This window comes from Myodes glareolus, chromosome 19 (assembly GCF_982192425.1).
Source record: "Myodes glareolus chromosome 19, mMyoGla1.1, whole genome shotgun sequence".
Lineage (NCBI taxonomy): Eukaryota > Metazoa > Chordata > Mammalia > Rodentia > Cricetidae > Myodes > Myodes glareolus.
In genome coordinates, this window is record NC_142044.1 from 52669837 (window position 1) to 52689612 (window position 19776).

The window sequence follows — 19776 nt, forward strand, 5'->3', positions numbered from 1 at the left end:
AAGCGGTCGTAGTCTGAATTATCTGAAATGGTCTCAGATTGTTAAGTTTACCTCAGTAATCAAAGAGGAGATAAAGGGTGGAGGGGAGATAAATAACACGTCATCATGTAATTTAATTCCAGTTATTTCTAATAGGAGAGGGGGAACGGTGAATCCAGCTTTGAAAAACTTTCCATACATTGGCAGAATTAGCTATGACCCAACGAAAGAACCGAATTGATGATTCCGAGCTTTACACTTTAAAACAAATCTCACCTGCTTTGAGATGTGTGGTTGCCAAAAGCAACCTGAGATCAACAGAAATATTTTCTGTAAATCATCACCAACCACACTCAAAGCGTACTTTATCTTCAGTTTTCTTCAAATATCTTCTCAATCTTCAGTGTCAACTCCAATTTCAAATTAAAAGTATTATGTGAAGCCTACCTAGCTTACAACTTTTTACATGTGAGTACCATTTTGAGATCACACACTTAAATATTCCATAGTACCACACATTAAAGTACTTAAGGTCACATTTTAGAACGCACTAGAACAGAGATAGATATTAATGACTTTATTGTTTATTTTTAAGGAAGGATCTTACACTGTATCCCAGGTTGATCTGGAACTAGGTACAATCCTCCTGCCTCAACCTCTCAAGTGCCTCGACTACAGGTCTGGGCCAGCACCCACCGCAACAGTAACTAAAATGATAAGCACAAGAGAAGTGTTCCTCACCTAAAACGCACCTACTCTTAATGTTAACTCAATCTCTCTGGGCGTGGCACAAGGAAAACATTGCCTTGAACATTAAGAGCGAAAGGGTGTTTGTCTGTGTCAATCAGAAAGCGTCAATCTTCACTACCCGCTAGAGACGGCAGGATGAAGGTTCTAGCAGTTCATCTCACTGGCAATGGAGAACAGCAGTAACTGGAAACAACTTTTAGTTTGAGAGCTTGGAGGTTAGAAAGCCTCTGCAGAGCAACAGAGGGCGCAAGAACCCCGTCTCTCCGGAGCCTGCTGGCCGCGGTTCCCGCGCCCGAACCAAACCCCGCCCTTCCCTCGGGCTCTGGCCACTCGGAGAACTCTGAGCAGAGTGATTGACAGGACGGCCGTCCGCGGCGTTGCGTAAGCGCTTCACTCCGGAAACGGCGACCTCCTTGTGCTTCCGGCCAACGCTCTCCCAGCATCCCTTGCGTGCCGGCCTCGCCCTAGCTCGCCCGGCAGCCACGGGCCTTGCGCGCTGGATTTTGAGCGCGCGTCCGCCCGGGGCTGGGCCCGGGACGCGGCTGCACGGCATGGCGCAGCTGGAGGGCTACTACTTCTCGGCCGCCCTGAGCTGCACCTTCCTGGTGTCCTGCCTGCTCTTCTCCGCCTTCAGCCGTGCCCTGCGCGAGCCTTACATGGACGAGATCTTTCACCTGCCGCAGGCGCAGCGCTACTGCGAGGGCCGCTTCTCCCTGTCGCAGGTTGGTCCCTGCTGGCCCTGCCCCGGGACGGGCTCCTCCCAGCCTCTGTGTTTCCCTTTCCCTGTCTGCCCTCCCAGACTCAAAACGTGAAAGGAACTGGGTAAAGGCTGACTGTACCTAGCCTGGAGATCTACGGTGTATTTGTTAGGTGATGCGAAAAATGCGGACTCCAAATTATAGCTCCTCTTAGCAGTTTGCCTTCCTAAGTCCCAGGACTAGAGGCATGCAGATGTCCCTTGGAAATGCAGAAAACAGAACAAAACTAAACCAAAACTACCCCAAACTTACTTTAAAAGGTATTCCACTCAGTGTTTTGGACTCCGAATGGAGCCTCTTAGGCCACCAAAGACTGATAGTTTCATTCTAACTTCATCATTGAATGTTTTTAGAAACTTGCTCTTGTCTAGATTAATTGGCAACTAGTCAGATTGCATCATTTAAAAGACATATATATGTTTGATTACATAAATATGCATAATGCAAAGATAAATGCCATATATTCTCTCATGAACACAATATGGGTTACCGCTTCAAAATATAAAGTCCGTTAAAAAAAATCCTAATTCCCTGGTGCTGTTGCTCATAACCTTTGCCATTTTAAGGACCACGAACCTGCAAAGTAATAGTAACTACAGTCTCTAATACAGAATGTATTGCAAGATATCAAACAGGGCTAAGCCCAAGTCCCAAACTAACAGGTTTTGTGTTTAGAAATCTTGTAATGCAGTCTCTCTAAATACTTAAGTATCTAAAAATCCTCCAGAGTTCAGCTGTTTTTGGCCTGGCTTGTAAAATTGGGGCCTGTGCAATTTAGTCATAGAATACATGTTTTCTAAAGAGCAAGCCTTGGAAAGTAGAAACAAATTGTAACTTACTGTCTGTTGGTTGATGATACCCTAATAATCGCAAACAGGTTTGCGACAGGGAGCAAAATGGTTTCTTAAAACAGGCTGGAGCGGTGCCTCAGTAGTTGGTAGTTCTTGCTGTTCGGGCTGAAGACCAGACTTCCCTTTACCCACATTGAGCTGCTCACAAACCATCTGTAACTCCAGTTCCAGGGGACCCAGTGCCCTCTTCTGTCTTCCACAGGCACCTGCTTGTCTATGTTGCACATACGTATACTCAGATGTGTGGGCACACACATTCAGTCTTAAACTAGAACTTAAAGACATCTCATCTGCCAGGATTTATTTAATTATGTCATAGAATGTCCTTAACATTATTGGAACAAATGAAAACTGATTTTTGACATTGGTATCAGTGGTGTCATTGTTGCTTCAGCTTCCCTGATGGTCTTTTCTTTTTAAGTGGGATCCTATGATTACTACGTTGCCCGGCCTGTACCTGGTGTCAGTTGGAGTGGTCAAACCCGCCAGCTGGATCCTTGGATGGTCTGAACATGTTGTCTGTTCCATTGGAATGCTCAGATTTGTTAATCTTCTCTTCAGTGTTGGCAACTTCTATTTACTATATTTGCTTTTCAGAAAGGTACAACCCAGAAACAAGGTAAGTACAGACTAGAGTTATTGCAAGTTTCTGTGCAGTCAAGTTACAGTTATAGAAGATTAAGGAATATGTCCAACGGTTAGTTTTTGTATGTTTTATAAAGCTAAATGGAGGCTCTCTACTTATGTAGAAGGTGTTTATATTTAAATATGAGAATAGCTTTACTTGAAAATCTAAAGAAGGTGTTGGTTAGTAAAGCAAACCAGTTTAATAACTCCATGCTTTCTCTAGGAAATTAGATAGTCTAATGAATCTTAGCCGAGGGAACTGGATGTGACTTCATACACAAGTCTTGGAGGTTGGGTGCCTGGATTTAAATTCAGTCCTGGCTACTATTTATATGAACATGAGTAAATTACTTTTTTGTGATTTTATATCTTTATCTACTTAAAGTAATTTAAATATCAATAGTAATAATGCATTTTGCTTCATTGAATTTGTATTAAGAGTAAAGGAGCTTGCTTAATAAAGGGAAGTTGCTTAGGCTAATACCTAGTACAAAGTTTTAATAAATGTTAATTATGGCAGCAATATTTACCTGTGACAGAGTACTTTGATTTTTACAATTTTTTCCCTTATTAGTTTTAATTATATGTTTGTAAATTGCACAGTTTCTACTATTTAATATTTTGTATAAAACTTTATAGTATACAGATTTTCAGATGCAACACGGTGTATCATATATGTGCCAAGTTTACAAGCTGTTGTGGATCTTTATCTATGTATTTGAGACAGGGTCTCACTGTGCAACCCTGGCTGACCTCAAATTCTGTGCAGGTCTGGCTGTCCTAGAACTCATAGAGATCCACCGGCCTCTGCTTTCCAAGTTCTGAGTTTAAAGGTGTGTGTCACCACACGTGACCCGAGGAGGGCTTTAGTCGAAGGGTTGGCACGTACTGTGTATGACAGAGTTAAGTGAAGGATATAGGTCAGAGAGATCCAGAATAGTTATTTCTGAAATTATCAAAGAAGACATTTAGTTTAGAGTAGGCCTGGATTTCTTTTTTTAGGAAAAATTTCTTGTCATTTCTTTGTACAAAAAGTAAGCTCATTGGGCAGGGTGAGGAATACTGTCTACACATTTCAGTTTTCTCTAGTGTAGAGATTTGATGGGCGGTCTTTAAAGAACTAGGTGAGATGGGCTGAGACCCTAGTTCAAGGTCGTAGTAGCTGTGTCATCTTACTGAGTTCTGTTCTTCCCTGCGTTCCCTATGACCTTAGTCCAGGGTCTCCTATTCAGCGACCCTTAAATAATTTGTTCAGTGATTCAAAAAAAAATTTAAGCTCTTAAGAGGTTTACACCATTAGTATTTTAATGGTTTCCAAGCTGATTAATGTAACTACAAATTGCCAGAGGTATTATGCATGGTGTTGCAAAGTCAGAAATATGCTTCATTTGAATTAAACTGCAGTGAGTTTTTAAATAAATCTCTTCATTAATTCAGCAGAAATAGCGTATTTATTTTACCTTAAAAATAAATTTTTTTCTTTTTCCTTCAAGGCTTCTTCAAGTATCCAGAGGATCTTGTCAACGTTAACCCTGGCACTATTTCCGACCCTCTATTTCTTTAACTTCCTTTATTATACAGAACCCGGGTCTGTGTTCTTTACTCTTTTTGCCTACTTGATGTGTCTTTATGGCAATCATAGGACTTCAGCCTTGCTTGGCTTTTGTGGCTTCATGTTTCGTCAGACCAATATCATCTGGGCTGCCTTCTGTGCGGGGCACATCATTGCACAGAAGCTGAGTGACGCCTGGAAAACCGAGCTGCAGAAGAAGAAGGAAGAGAGGCTTCCCCCTGTCAAAGGACCATTTTCAGAACTCAGAAGAGTTCTTCACTTTCTTCTGGTTTATTCCATGTCGTTGAAGAACCTGAGTATGCTTTTCCTTTTGACCTGGCCCTACATCCTCCTGCTGGTTGCATTTCTTGTTTTTGTGGTAGTTAATGGTGGGATTGTTATTGGTGACCGGAGTAGTCATGAGGCCTGTCTTCATTTTCCTCAGTTATTCTACTTTTTTTCATTTACTGTTTTTTTTTCCTTCCCTCACCTACTCTCTCCTACGAAAATCAAGACTTTTCTTAGCTTAGTTTGGAAACGTAGAGTTCAGTTCTCTGTGATTCTGTTAGTCTCGGTATTCTTTGTTTGGAGATTCACTTACGTCCATAAGTATTTACTGGCGGACAATAGGCATTACACATTTTACGTGTGGAAAAGGGTATTTCAGAGACATGAAATTGTGAAATATTTATTAGTTCCAGCCTACATGTTTGCTGGTTGGACCATAGCTGACTCTTTGAAATCAAAGTCAATTTTCTGGAATTTAATGTTTTTTGTATGCTTAGTCACTTCTACAGTTCCTCAGAAACTACTGGAATTCCGTTACTTCATTTTACCGTATATTATATATAGGCTTAACATACCTCTGCCATCCGTATCTAGACTTGTTTGTGAACTTGGTTGTTACACAGTTGTTAATTTTCTAACTTTTAATATCTTTCTGAACAAGACTTTTCAGTGGCCAGATAATCAGGACATACAAAGGTTTATGTGGTAATGGCAGCAATAATTTGAATTTTAAAAGTAGACTTTCTACAACAAATAACTGGGTAAGTAGAAGTGGAATTCCTTTTAGGTAAATTCAGGGAAGTTGAATAAAAAGCATTAAGTTCAAGGCCAACCTAAAAGCCTGAGTAATGATCATAGAGTAGCTGACAGCTGTCTGAGAAGCTCTGGTGCTGCCAGCTTCTCAGGTCTGGGCACTTTCTGTGTGTGCACATGGAGGGTGCTGGGAAAGCTCCGCAGCCCTCGAACCAGCTGATGTCCTTTTGTAAAGGACATCAAAGAATTTGAAGACCATTTACAATGAACTAGCAGTATTTCTGAGTAAGTGGACAGATATTGCAGTAAATATTGCTCCGATCTTAAATTAGAATGGTTATACAGGCATAGCAAATCATGAGCTAGAGGCTTTGGGATGTTATCTAGAAATCAAGTTTATTAATTAAAAATGCAGAAGTGGTGAAGCCATTTGAACTAATTCTAAATTTGATGTTTATACAGGCCAAAGATAAACTGTGCTAATTAGAATACCTATTACAGATAATCTTTCTGTTAGGTACCTAGGGCTCATGTACGAAAATAACTGCAAACCTCGCGGCTTAGAACTTTCCCTCACATGCTTACAGGCAGCAGCACCTGGACTCAGTGCTACCATAGCTCACACCTTCAGGAGATGGGAGTCCACTGTCCCCTTCAGCTCACTCCAGCAATTGTTTGGGGTGCCTTATATTTGCACAGGTCCCTCCAGTCTGTCAGTGTCTTCACAGGGTTGTCTCTATGGGCTTCTTATACAGATAAGGCCTTTGGATTTAGGGATCCTCTGATTCATATAATTTAAATTGCCCCTCTAGCCAGTCAAACCATAAGAACTCAGAGGTGAGACATTATTGGTTTAGCTTTATCTTATAATTTAGGGAACAGTATTGGATATGACTCTGGGTTTTTCTTTTTGTCTTTTGGCTCTTTGTTTACTGTTTATTCATTTTATTAAATTTGAATTTAATAAAATGAATTAATACATTTTGTAGAAGTTTTTTCATTCAACTGTTACTCCATTACAGACACACAGACACTTGATTAGTTGTGTGCTGTGACTGTAAACCCAGAACTGTGAATAGAGCTTACTTTTTAACCCATTTTTTTCTGAGTTTTACACATGTGCACATACACGCACACACATGCACACACAAAGGGACCAAAAACTTTGCTTTTATTGTTGGATTATGTTTTCTTCGAGTTATAAATATGTGTAAATTTGTATATAAGTTTAAAAGCTACTTGAATAAAAGTTACATAGTTCTAAGTGGTCAGGCAGCACAGACCATTGCTTTTTGATACTTAGAAGGTGACTCCAGTAAAACAGCGATGGAGTTGTGAGCAGATCCGAAGGCGTCCCCCATTTCTGCCTTCACAATCGATTTATTATGATAGAGAACTAAGTCCAGGAAGGTGAGATTGCAAACACGTGCATTTGAATAAAGCAACTGCTGTCTGCTGCTCTCCTGCCAGGCCTTTTATATCTAGAAACACTGAGGGGATGGAGGAAAGATTTCGTTCCACGTGATGAAAGGAGACTGCTTTTAGAGGTCCTGTTCTCTTCTGGTTGTAAGTGTTGAGTCACTTCTGAATTAGACATTGTGGAGGTCTACAGGGAGAGAAGGGAGCAGTCTACACTGCTTTCCATAAGTATTGATAGTAGGACTTGGCATTACAGAACAGGAGACCATGAATTACAAGGTGCTATTTAGTTTTCACTATGATTTAAAAATGGATATATGTTGATGCTTTATAGCGTAGATGCTTTGTTAAATTTTTCTGGGCAGTTGACAAGAAGATGGTCATTTGCTGGTGAATTTCTCAGTCTTTGTCACTAAATGACAGCAGGTGTCACTTTTGGTTATTCACAATAACAGGTTCATCTCGGAAATAATTTCTCCGGAAAGAGCCTTGCTTTTACAAATATTATAAATTATATTTCTGAAAAAGTTTGAAAGTTTTCCAAAAATTAAGTATTTTTACTTATTAGACTTAATTGAATTTATTGATTAATAAGTGATTATAAGCACAAAGCACCCTTGCAGGGGACCCTAATGTGGTTCCTAACCCTATCTATCCAGGGCAGCACACCAGCCCTGTCAGCTCCACCTCTAGGAGATCTCAGACCTCTGACTTCTGCAGCCACCTGTACTCCTGCATATACCTCACTGCCCCACACATAAGTAAGTTAAAAATTCTCAAAGGTGGTTGTAGAAAATGTACCTCCTGCTGAAGGACTTGTGGAGCCCTGCAGTCTTTATCACTCCTCTTCCAGTAGGTAGTTTTAAAGTGTCTCATTTGAAAGGCCTAGCCTTGAGCTTGAGTAATCAAGTTAACCAGCTCTACCTTATGTGAAAATCCATAGGCATAGACTGTCATTCCCAGATATATACAGTGCAATGTATTTTGCTCGCATTTATGCTTCCTTGGGTACTCCTTTTATGGCTGTGCCTCACTAAATGGTGTGGAAATAGTGTTCCTTACATAATATGTTGTAGTACATAATAGTGCAAGAGGAATTATTCTCATAGTTACCTGTGTTTATCCTGTTATAAAATACCCGCTATAAACTAATGTCTATAATGTATTTCTAGTGTAAGCTTAACTGACGTGACATTGTGCTCACCCTAATTGTCTAGAGAGAAGAGAAGGAATCCACAGCTTTAATGTAGAGTTCCTAAAGAGCAAGCATGTAATTTATGTCCACCTCAAAACTACTCAGATAAAAAGAATATCACTATTATCTTTGAAGCAATTGGAATGTCTCTAAATGATTTTTTAAAAAGTGGACGTGATATTTTACCTAGAGGAAATTAAAATAAGATTGTAGATTGTACTTGATTTTGGTACCAGAATAAAGACAAGTTGTTGAAGGACGGTTGTTTATTCCTAATTGCAAATGAGAATGTTATGTCTGAATTCTGGTTAGTATCTGATGTATGTCTTACCCATTTCAACATGGATCCATACCCATTACACAGCCATAAAGCGCGTAAATACATCATATGTTACATGTTGGATAAATGTATATTGAATGGAGTTTTCAGCATAGAAGCAAACAGGTATCCTATAAAAGAACTGTATTACCAACTTAGGAAGTAAATTGTGTTTTATAATGAGAGCTACCCTAACACCTCTTCTGTTTTCTGAGTATTATTTCCAGTAGTATTTAGTACAAATGTGCACATTTAGTGTATATGTGCTACCTGCAATAGGATATGATTTTAATACTATTTGAAACACAGTCATCTCAATAATTATAATAGAGGTTTTGATGATTTGTGATTCTTTAATTATGAAATTTCAGCTGGTTAGAAACGTCTGATGTTCGACTATTTTAGCTCTAGGAAGGAATGAATTACTGTATTTGGATGATTTTTATGTATTTGAATTTGATGGCAATATGTTGTTGAGAAATATATATTAAATTAGATAATGATGATATTTTAATATACCCATGAATCCTGCACTAAGTTCTGTGATGCCTGGAAGTTACTTCTAAAAGTAAATTTTGTGATAATTTGGTAATACGATAATAGTCAATATTTTAAAATAAGATATTGATCAGTGGTAGTTTGTTCCTTCAGCACTGTTAAACCAAAAGTAGTTAGGGTATGATTTTTTTAAAAAAAGTTATATTAAGTATTACATCATATTTGTATTTGGAAATTTGAGTTTATTTGAGCCGTGTGTTTATCATTGTTTAAGATGAGTAAGAATCAAAAAAAATTCCAGTAGTTGTCTTCATCTATTGATGATGTTTTGCTGTTAAGATTGATCTGTCTGTCTTCTCTCTACCTACCTGCCTACTACATGCTTTTTCACTCGAGCCCACTCACATGCCTATGATGTAGATGCTGATTTCTTTTTTGACTGTTGGAGAAGCTGAATGCTAGCATCCTGGTGACTCTCCAAAGTCCATTCCTTTTGTCATTGAATGTAAAGCTGTGAGCTTTTGCTATTCTGCCTCAATGTCGAAGTTCATTAAGAGAAAACAGGGAGTGAAGTTTCCACTCTGTACTGGTCAGACCCCTTGTGTTGTATTGCTGATAACTTACATGTTCCTGAAAATGTTAGAAGCTTTTCAGAGGTGTACAGATAAAATGATAAATACTACATGGTTTCATTACAAGACAAATTGCTTTAAAAAATTCTCATTTTTTAACTTGGAAAAACAGCTCCGATAACAGTGAGTTCTTATTTAAAGGCATTATACATTCTACATTGCTTTTAATGTAAATTGGAGATTGACAAATAGGTTTCAGATCACAAGAAAAATGCCTTTGTTTTTAATTACTTAGTCTTTTCAGGGATATCAAACTCCCCAAATAAGTTTTGTATTTACTGAAAACATTTCGTCAGGAAAGTCAATGACTAGAAAGAATAGATATGGCATAGTTCCTTTGTCAGATGTCTCACAACCTGCCATTTTAAGCCTGTGGTTTTGAAGCTGGTATTCTTTATGTTCTTTGGTAAGATAAGTTCAAGTATTTCTTGAAGTATCCTGCCTTTGATATAGTTTGTTTCTGAATTAAAGTAGAACTTTTAGTTCTTGTTACCCTATTGGTGAGACAAATTTGAGTTGTGCAACGTAGCCAAAGGTGATACAATATTTCAGTGTACCAATAATACAGTATTTATCTTACCTACATTTATATTTCTTTGTCAGTGGAAAAAAAAATGTGTTTGTGTTTTCCCTGTAGTTCTAAGTAGGAAAGTACTGTCTGTATACATTTTTAATGAAGTGTTTACCAGGTGATGACAATGTGCTATATTTTGAAGTGTTCTTGTAATTTAACTTTTTTTTTACTAGTCTAGGTTAAACTTTTTATAGTTTTGTATTTTGAACCACGAAGATTTATAATTATTCACCTTTATTATTGTTTGTTTTTTAGGAAGGGTCTCATAATCCAGGCTAGCCTGGAATTTGCAATGTAGCCAAGAATGACCTTGAACTCCTGATTCTTTTGCCTCTACCTCTGGTCTGCTGGGATTATAGGCATGCTGCACCAGGCCTAGTTTATGCTGGGGATAAAACATACACCTTAACTGGTCCTGCTTATTATACTGTGACTCAAAATGTTTTCCTGAGTTACATGAAGTGAAGGTTAATGTAAAAACAAAAATCACTTATTCCATAATTATGTCTCAGATGATATAACCTAACATACCGTGCCATGGAATTGTTTACCTCACGGGTTTTAGGATTGTTTCCAACAGTAGTGATGGGTTTGGAAACTGCTTTACGGCTACTGCTGTTAGTCTTTGCTCGCTCACTGTATTTCAGTTCTCTGGTATTAACTCTACCCATGCATGGAGAAACTATGCCAAGAGAGATTATTTGTCCAATATTACAGAGTAGCTGGTTGAGCTTAGGTTTATGAATAGGCAACCTGAGCATAATCCTGTGGTTGTTTGGGGGAGTGAGTAAAGGACACTAAACCTACCTTCACTTTTGTAGCATTTTAGGGGAAAAAATGCCATGGAACTATAATTAGATGAACTACTTTTCTAGCTCAGACAAGTGAGGCACACACTAACTGGCTCTTCTAGAGCAGACAATCTTCCATTTCCCATGTGTCCATCAGTGCTTCAGATTGTAAGTGGACACAAAATCTACAATGCAGGCTGAAGTTTTCATTCCTATTAATTTCCAAGGAAGCAAAGATCTTTGTTATCAAATAGAGATGTAACTGCTTAAAACTTAATTTCTCCAAAAAACTCCTATTTTGGAAAAATGGTAGTTTTAAATGATCTGTGATTTTTAAACCTTTCTGGAAGAATTTGATCTTTGTTTTAGAACTATAAATATGTTTTAATGTGATTTTTAAGGTTTTACATTTTATTAAAGACTGCAGTGTTTGACTCTGAAATTGTAATTCATGTCATTTAAGCTTAATTAAATCTATTTATAAGAATAAAAACTTTTTAAATAATTTGCTTTATATATTTATTTATAAGAAAATTAATATTTTGAATGTATTGTGCCCTTTCAACCTGCTTTAGTCAAAACTGATGGTCAATTACTCTTTCCATTCACTCTACTTCAAGCCATTTTCCCACCTAACTTTAGACTACTGGTCTTGAAACGAGGAGTGAATACATTTTATATATCTGTAAAAATTCTCATTCCTATCCTGGATGCCTTGATCTACTTATAACTCCCAAGTCACAGTGGTCAGTTAAGTTATTGGATGGTTACTGAGTTTCTGGGCTTGGTTTTCTTTGTTAGTGTAGGTCCAGAGATAGGTCAGCATTTACCAATACTGCTAGCTTGAAAAGACTCTAACTTTGGGCAATTTCCATTATGAAGACATGAATACTTCTGTGTCTTCATTCTTTATATGGACTTTACCCTCACACACTGCTAAGAGGTTAGCAAAGGACTTACATACTACAGATTTGTGGACTGTAGGCAGACGGTGCTTGTTCGTTTCCCAGCCACCCAGACCCAAAATAATCACACAGAAACTATATTAATTAAAATATTGCTCGGCCTATTAGTTTAGGCTTCTTATTAACTATTACATCTTGAATTAACCCTTTCTATTATTTGGCTCAGAGTTTACTGGCAAGGTTTCAGGGTGTCTTGTCTCCTTGGCACCTACATGACATTTCACTCCATTTTCTTTCCTCTATCTCTGCTTGGAATTCCCACCTTACTCTATTCTGCCCTGCTATAGGCCCAAAGCAGCTTCTTTATTAACCAATGATATACAGAGAGGAATCCCTCATCACCTTCCCTTTTCTGTCTAAATTATATGTAATTTTATTATGTTAAAGTTAAAATAAAGATTTTATTTTATTTTAACTTTAACATAATAAAATTACATATAAGAAAACAGTTATCAATCAAGAATTATAGTTACAATACATCTACTTTATCATAACTAAGGAAAACTATGACTACAACTATCTATTCTACAACTCCATCAAAGACCACAGAAGGACATAATGTTACCTAAGTTACAGGAAGTGTGTTGTAAGCAACTTCCAAAACTCTAGAATTGATAGAGATAACTCTACTTGGACACTCACCCCAAATTCTGTAATGTTTCGGCATCCATCTTAGCCTACAGGCCTACAGTATCCAGCAGACTTTTTCATGAAGCAGGAAATTTGAAAGACTTCTGCCTATATTGGTGGTTTGTCAGTCACTTTCTTCGTTGTCCTTCAGAAGGTCTGGAGACTTTCACGAAACAGGAATCATGAAGGACTGTCTTACCTTTAGGCAAGTTCAGCAGTCATTTTTCTGCAGGTCCTGTATGTCCAGTTCATACAGCATAACATCAAGCAGTCCAGGCAAGAGCAGTTTCTTGCCCAAATAGCTAAGAAACTCCACAAGGAGCCTCTTCGTTCCTGAACGAAGTACTTCGTTCCTCTTGAAGTAGATTGGTACTGCCAGGAGCAGATGAGTCTCATTGTCATGAAAAGTCCTAAGTTCTTAAAACATTTTAAATGCCATATTCTATAAGTCCATATTCTATAAGGATTTGAAGAATAACTATCCTTCTGAAATATATCTCTGTACATTTAGAAAACCTAACTAAACTGACTACAAGCTTGACTATTATAGGTGACTATCAACCTGTATTTCTTAATTATATATTACATTTTTAAATGAGCTGCACAAAACAATACCTTAATCAAGAGCAGAAATATATCAAAATTGACCTTAAGTTTGTATCACTAAGCCAAGATCCATACTAATAAAAGTAATCATCTCTATAGCATATTCCCCTTTAAATGTAAACAAATATAAAGAATTATTTTGAGATTTTGGGTGTAGTTCTCTCCAAATTGTTTCCTGCTTTTTGTTGGGTAAAGTAATTTTAGGGGTTTACAGAGACCTTTCAGAGGTTCTTGTTTCCGTCGAACTACATCAGTCTGGAAGGAATCCACAGGTTTTCATCCTCTGTGAAAACAAAAGCAGAACCTCTTTTCCAAATCAACATATCTTTTGACCAAATTTTGAAGTCAAGATACCTTTATATATGTTGGTTTAGTTTATCAGCACATACAATGAATTATCTCTCTGCACTTACTCATTCACAGTCAAAAAATTCAAAGAAAATGTAATAATTACATAATTCAGGCTCTCTATATATTTCATCTTTACGTGGCTTATTTTTCTTAGAATAAGAATATATTGCTTTTCCTACAAGTTTGATATTTTATTATCTTTACTCCTTTAACCTACGACTGTACTCTTTTATAATATATTATGGTCTATACTCTTTCCTCTTTCTCAAGTCTAAGTACATTTATCCAACACTGACCCATTTAAAGGTCTTTTCCACCTAAATGCCTTTGTTGCATATCTGTAGTCCTTTTCTGACCAGGACCGCTTCTTTAAATGCTAAGAGGTGTTGCTAGTACTAAGGCTGCTTTGCCTTTTGGTGCCACCCAGTCCAAAATGGCAGAGGTCTGTTCAGTGCCAGTTCTGCAGTCCTTGCTCAAGCACCATATCCAAGCACACAGTGGGTCTATGTTGTTTTTAAGCAAGTTGTAGCCCTCTGCTCACAAACCCCATTTAAATAGTCCATAGCCAAACCTTCCGAAAACTCAGAATTATTCATACTGGTGAACCAGAAAGCCGCTGTTTTTTAAAAAAAGTCACACGGTTTTTACTGCACTTCTCTTAAAGGAGTCATAGTACCACTGCTCACGATGAGCCCATCTGGAAAAGAAAAACTGCAGCTACTAAGAAGTGATACTTTATTCTTTTGTGTCTAGATTTACTTCCCAAGCTCCCTCATACTTCATGTGGATGAAATCAGCCCATGTTGGTGCCAATCTGTTGACGGAGACTGCTTGTTCATTTCCCAGCCACCCAGACCTGAAATAATCACACAGAAGCTATATTAATTAAAACATGGCTTGGCATATTAATTTAGACTTCTTATTAACTATTACATCTTGAATTAACTATTATTTGCAAAGTTCTGGCGCATCTGTCTCTTTCAGCAGCTACATGGCATCTCACTGACTACCTTCATTCCTCCTCTATCTCTGCTTGGAATTCCTGCCTTACTCCGTTCTGCCCTGCTATAGGCCCAAAGCAGCATGTTTGTTAACCAATGGTATACAGAGGGTAATTCCACATTAGTGGACCTCTTTGTGACTCTCTCTTCTAGATCCCATCTATTTAAAGCTATTTTGGCAATTTTAAATTCTATTCCCTCACGGCATAAATCCGTCATTTCAGCTTTCTGATTTTTAGGTACTCTTGGGAAATGATATATAAATGTGGGTCTACCCAGTGAAATCTTTTTATTTGACTCATTGAATCTGACAATTTCATACATATGTAAAGTGCATTTTGATTTCTGTAATTCCCCTCCTACCACTGTCACCCCCACAAGCCCTTTCCCATATTCACACCTCTTTTGGGGCCCATTGAGTTTAATCAAGATGATCTGTGTGATCATGGATGAATTTGAAGCTGACAGAGTCTGGTAGTATGACTAGTGGGTACATAGCTGAAGACAAATACTGTCCCTCCAATTGCTCAGGCTAGTGGAACCATAGATACCCAGGGACCCAGAAAGGAAGGTAATGGTAGGCAGAGAGGTCTTGGTTCATTTTGGGGATGAACAGTTTATCCTCCCTGAAGTTATTTATATAGCATTTAGCAACTAAAGAGCACCAAAAGCAGGTCTGAGCAGTGATAATAATGCATTTGTCCTATTCTCTGAGTTCCTTTTACTGAATCTCCTGTATTTGTTACTTTATTTAATTTATTTATCTAGTGCTAGAGAACATTGTACTGTACAAGTTATCTCATACCTACAGCTTTCTACAATCAGATAATCACATCTTTGTCAGGGTTTGTGCCTGAGAAAGGAACTGCAGACCATCTGGACCCTGACATTCCCTAGAATCCATTAGTAGTACGGAAGGACGAGGCAGGGCACCATGAACCCTTCCTTCAAACTATGATTGAGTATGATAGGCCCGTAGCAGCAACCCCAACTGATGTGAGGTCATGATTATATTCCAGAAGACAGCACTTCTTAGTCCTCCCTGTCTCTTGGCTCTTATAGTCTGTCTTCTCTCCTACGATAATCCATAAGGCCTCAGAGAGAGCTGCATAAATGCCCTGCTCTTGAGGTTGAGCACTTGACTTATTTTACTTACCCAATAGCCATGTATGTTTGCATTCACCAACATCTATGGCAAGTCTAAGCTTCTCTGTGTAAGGCTGGGAGTAACATAGTTACAAACAAATACTTAGGTAGCTTAGTGCAAAGATAATTTAGCTAAACAACAGTAGAAGTTTGCCTTCGGGGTCTAAAGCTTCTTCAACCATAGATTTAAAACAAAACAAAACAGGCTTACAGCACCAAACATGAATCCCTTAAGGATTAGATCTCAGATCTTAACTAAGCAGAGCTGGTTATCCCCTTTAACAGTTCTGCCACTCCACTATTGGACCAGTGGGTACAGCTGACCTGGAAGGTTGGTAAAGTAGTTCATAGTTCATAGGGTGTGACTACTGATGTCTTTTCTTCCCCAGCAGCACATTTTAGCACCATGAAAGCCAATAGGGAGGAAACATCCATCTCAGTTCCAACTTAATTTTTTTATTTCTTGGCAAACAAGTGTGGTGTCTTAATCAATAGGGTTTTATCCATTAGTTCTGATGAGTAAATAAGAAAAGTAGCAAAAGTGTATTTTTTTTTGAGGAATTTTAGGTGTGCCTAAAAGTTTTGTTTAACAATCCTTTGCTTTCAGAAGCAGCATTTCCCAGACATGCAGGCTCTCTCTTCCAAATTTCTGTTTTTAGCTTGTATTTCTAATTGGTTTACAAAATAGTAACTTTCCATGACTTTTCATACATTCTTAGTTTGGGTTAAACCTACCTACCTACCCCTTCATCTTTCCTATCCCTCTGCTCCATGCTTGTTTAGTGTTTTTAACGTTCACACTTTCAGTTCTCATGTCATTGTGTTCTGTTTTCCTCACTCCTTTACGTCATGCTTCACCCCAATGACCTTCTTCTGGTTTCTGTACTTCTCCAGGCAAATAGAAGAGCTTAACATTTTTTTTTAAAAAAAGCTTCTCTCTCTCTCTTTTTTAAAATTTATTTATTTATTTATTTATTTAAATATTGTTCTCATTTTACATATCAATCTCAGTTCACATTTCCTCCCTCCTCTTTCTCCTCCATCTTCCCCACCCCAATTCCACCCCCTATCCACCCCTCAGAGAGGGTAAAGCTTCCCATGGGGAATCAGTAAAGTCTAGCATATTGCTCTGTGGCAGGACCAAGGCCCTCCCCACTATGGATTCACAGATGAGAGGACACATGGTGTTTGTCTTTCTGAGTCTGGGCTACCTTGCTCAGTGTAATTTTTTCTGACTTATATCTGTTTACATACAAATTTCATAATTTTATTTCTCTTTGCAGCTGACAAAAATTCCATTATGTATATGTATTACATTTTTATTATCCACTCATCTGTTGATGGACAGCTAGACTGATCCCATTTCCCAGCTCTTGTAAACACAACAGCAATGAACACAGCTGACCATAAGAGAATCCTTTCAAAGTATGCCCAGCAAGTGAAGCTGGGACAAATTGTTGTTCTGTTTCTAGTGTTTTGAGGAAAATCCGCACTCATATCAGTAGTGGCTGGGCCAATTTAAACTTCCTTCAGCAGTCAGTAAGTTGTTCCTCTTTCTCCACATCCTTGCCAGCATTTGCTGTCATTTGTTTTCTTGATGATAGTCATTGTGACAGGAGAGAGACGGAATCTCAAAGAAGTTTAAATTTCCATTTTTTGATGGCTAATAATACTGATAGCTTTCTAGTCTTCAGTTGCCATTTATACTACTTTTGTGAATTCTCTGTTCAATTAGTCACCCATATGTGGGATAATGCTCTTGTTCCCAGTAAAGATTTGTCATTCATATTAGTTTAATAAAATACTGATTGGCCAGTAGCTTGTAGGAAGTATAGGCAGGGTGACCAGACTAGGGGAATACTGAGAAGAGGAAATGCAGAGTAAGTCACCAGCCAGATGTAGAGGAAGCAAGATGAGGATGCATTACTGAAAAAAGGTATCAAGCCATGTAGCTAAACATGAAGAATTATGGGTTACTTTAAATAGAAAGTGCTAGTTAATAATAATCCTGAGCTAATAGGTCAAAAAGTTTATAATTAATGTAAGACTCTGTGTGTTTCTTTGGGATTGAATTGCTGGGGGACCAGGTGGGACAGAAACTTCTGTCTACACCTATATTTGATGGGATGTTTATTCTTTTGATCACATTTTTAGTTGTGTATTCTAGATACTCATCATCTATGAGAAGTATAGATGGCAAGTTTTTCTACAATTTTGTATGCTGTTTCTTCACTTGATTGGTGACTTCTCTTGTCATACAAAGGTTTTTTTCTTATTGCTTGTTTCATGAGATTCCCATTTTTAAGTTATTGGCTGTTCTTGCTCTGTTGGTATCTAGAATGCCAATGGCCCGTGTCTGTATGTTGAAGTGTACTCCCTTTGTTTCTTAACAGTTCTGAAGTATGCGGATTTATGTTGAGATACTTCATCCATTTTGAATTTAGTTTTGTGCAAGATGAGAGATAAAGATCTGATTTTATTTTCGTATATATTGGTGATCATTCCCATGACCATTTTTTTCAAGACAATCTTTTCTCAATATATATTTTTGGTATTTTTGTCAAAAATCAAACAAGTGTAGTTATTGTGAGGCAATATCTGGGCTGTCTATTCCATTTCATTGGTCCATATCTGCTTTTGTCCAGGATGTGTGTTGACACTTGCTGCAGTCATTTTGTTATTCAGGATTTCTTTGGTCATCCTTGTTTTTTTGTGTTTCCATATAAAATTTAAGATTGTTCTTTCTATATCTATGAAGAATAGACCTGGAATTTACATTGAGAATGTATTGCATTTGTGGATTGATTTTGGTAGAATGGCTGTTTCCACAAGACTAATTATTTCTGTTTAGGCATCAGGACAGGTCTTGTTCAGTTTTTTTCTTGAATGTCTTAAGGATTTTGTTATAGAGGTTTTTCACTTCTTTGGTTAGGTTTTTTCTCAAGTTTCTTTAGAATTATCATTATTTATATATGTATATATGTATGTATGTATGTAAGTTGTGGATAAGATTGTTTCCATGCTCTCTTTTTCATCATGTTTGCCATGGTATAAAGGAAACCTGCTGGTATGGTATATCAATTTTGTTTTTTTTTTGAAAGTAATTTTATTAAATTATAAAAGTTTCCATTTCCGCCCCTCTTCCCAACACCCTCTCAACTCCCCCTACTCCCTCTCCTCCTCCCTCTTCATCCCTTAGGGCAGTCAGGGTTTCCTGCCCTGTGGGAAGTTCAAGTTCCTCCCCCCTCCCTCCAGGTCCAGGAAGGTGAGTATCCAAACAGACTGGATCCCCAAAATCCAGTATATGCAGAGGAAACAAGTCCCAGTGTCATAGTCAATGGTTTTTCAAAAAGACTTCGGACCAGCCACATTCAGAGAATCCGGCCAAATTCCGAGAATCTGGTTAGATCACGTGCTCGTTCAGTCCCAGTCCAACTGGCTTTGGTAAACTCTCATTAGATCCGTCCCCTTGTATCAGTGGGTGATAGCATCCCTCGCAGTCCTTATTTCCTTTTTCATTTTCTTCGTCCTTCTGCTCCTCATTTGGACCTTGGGGGGCTCAGTTCAGTGCTCCAATGTAGGTCTCCGTCTGTATCGCCATCCTTCGCCAGATGAAGGATCTATGGTGATAGGCAAAATATTCATCAGTATGGTTATGGGCCAAGGCCGGTTCAGGCACCCTCTCCTCTGTCCAGAGAACAATCTGGGGATCTCTCCTTGGACCTGGGATCCCATATATAATCAAGTCTTCTGTAAACCCTAAAATGACTCCCTTAGTTGAAATATATTCTTCCCTGATCCCATATTCATCCTTCCTCCCTCCCCCCCATCCCGGTCCACCGAGCTTTCCCCATTCCTCCCCTACTCCCTTCTCTCTAACCCTCTTCCCTTCCAACAACCCTCCCACCCCACCCCCATGCACCCGAGGTTACCTGGGACTCTTGACTATTTCCTACCTCCTGGCGGATAGCTAAATAATCTTCATCAGGTTCATCTTCTTATTTAGCTTCTCTAGGATCACGAATAATAGGCTCAAAGACCTTTAATTATGGTTAGAATCCACTTATGAGTGAGTACATACCGTGTTCCTC

The 19776-nt window shown here is 38.3% G+C and overlaps 1 protein-coding gene across 1 annotated transcript; it reads left to right on the plus strand.

Moving 5' to 3' along the window:
- The first annotated feature begins 1185 nt into the window (after positions 1–1185).
- Alg10 (ALG10 alpha-1,2-glucosyltransferase) lies at positions 1186–11491 on the plus strand. The gene is made up of 3 exons (XM_048444812.3): positions 1186–1451; positions 2760–2957; positions 4459–11491. Exons 1-3 carry the CDS (start codon positions 1281–1283, stop codon positions 5512–5514), a joined length of 1425 nt encoding a protein of 474 aa, XP_048300769.3. The 5' UTR covers positions 1186–1280; the 3' UTR covers positions 5515–11491.
- Positions 11492–19776: the final 8285 nt, after the last annotated feature.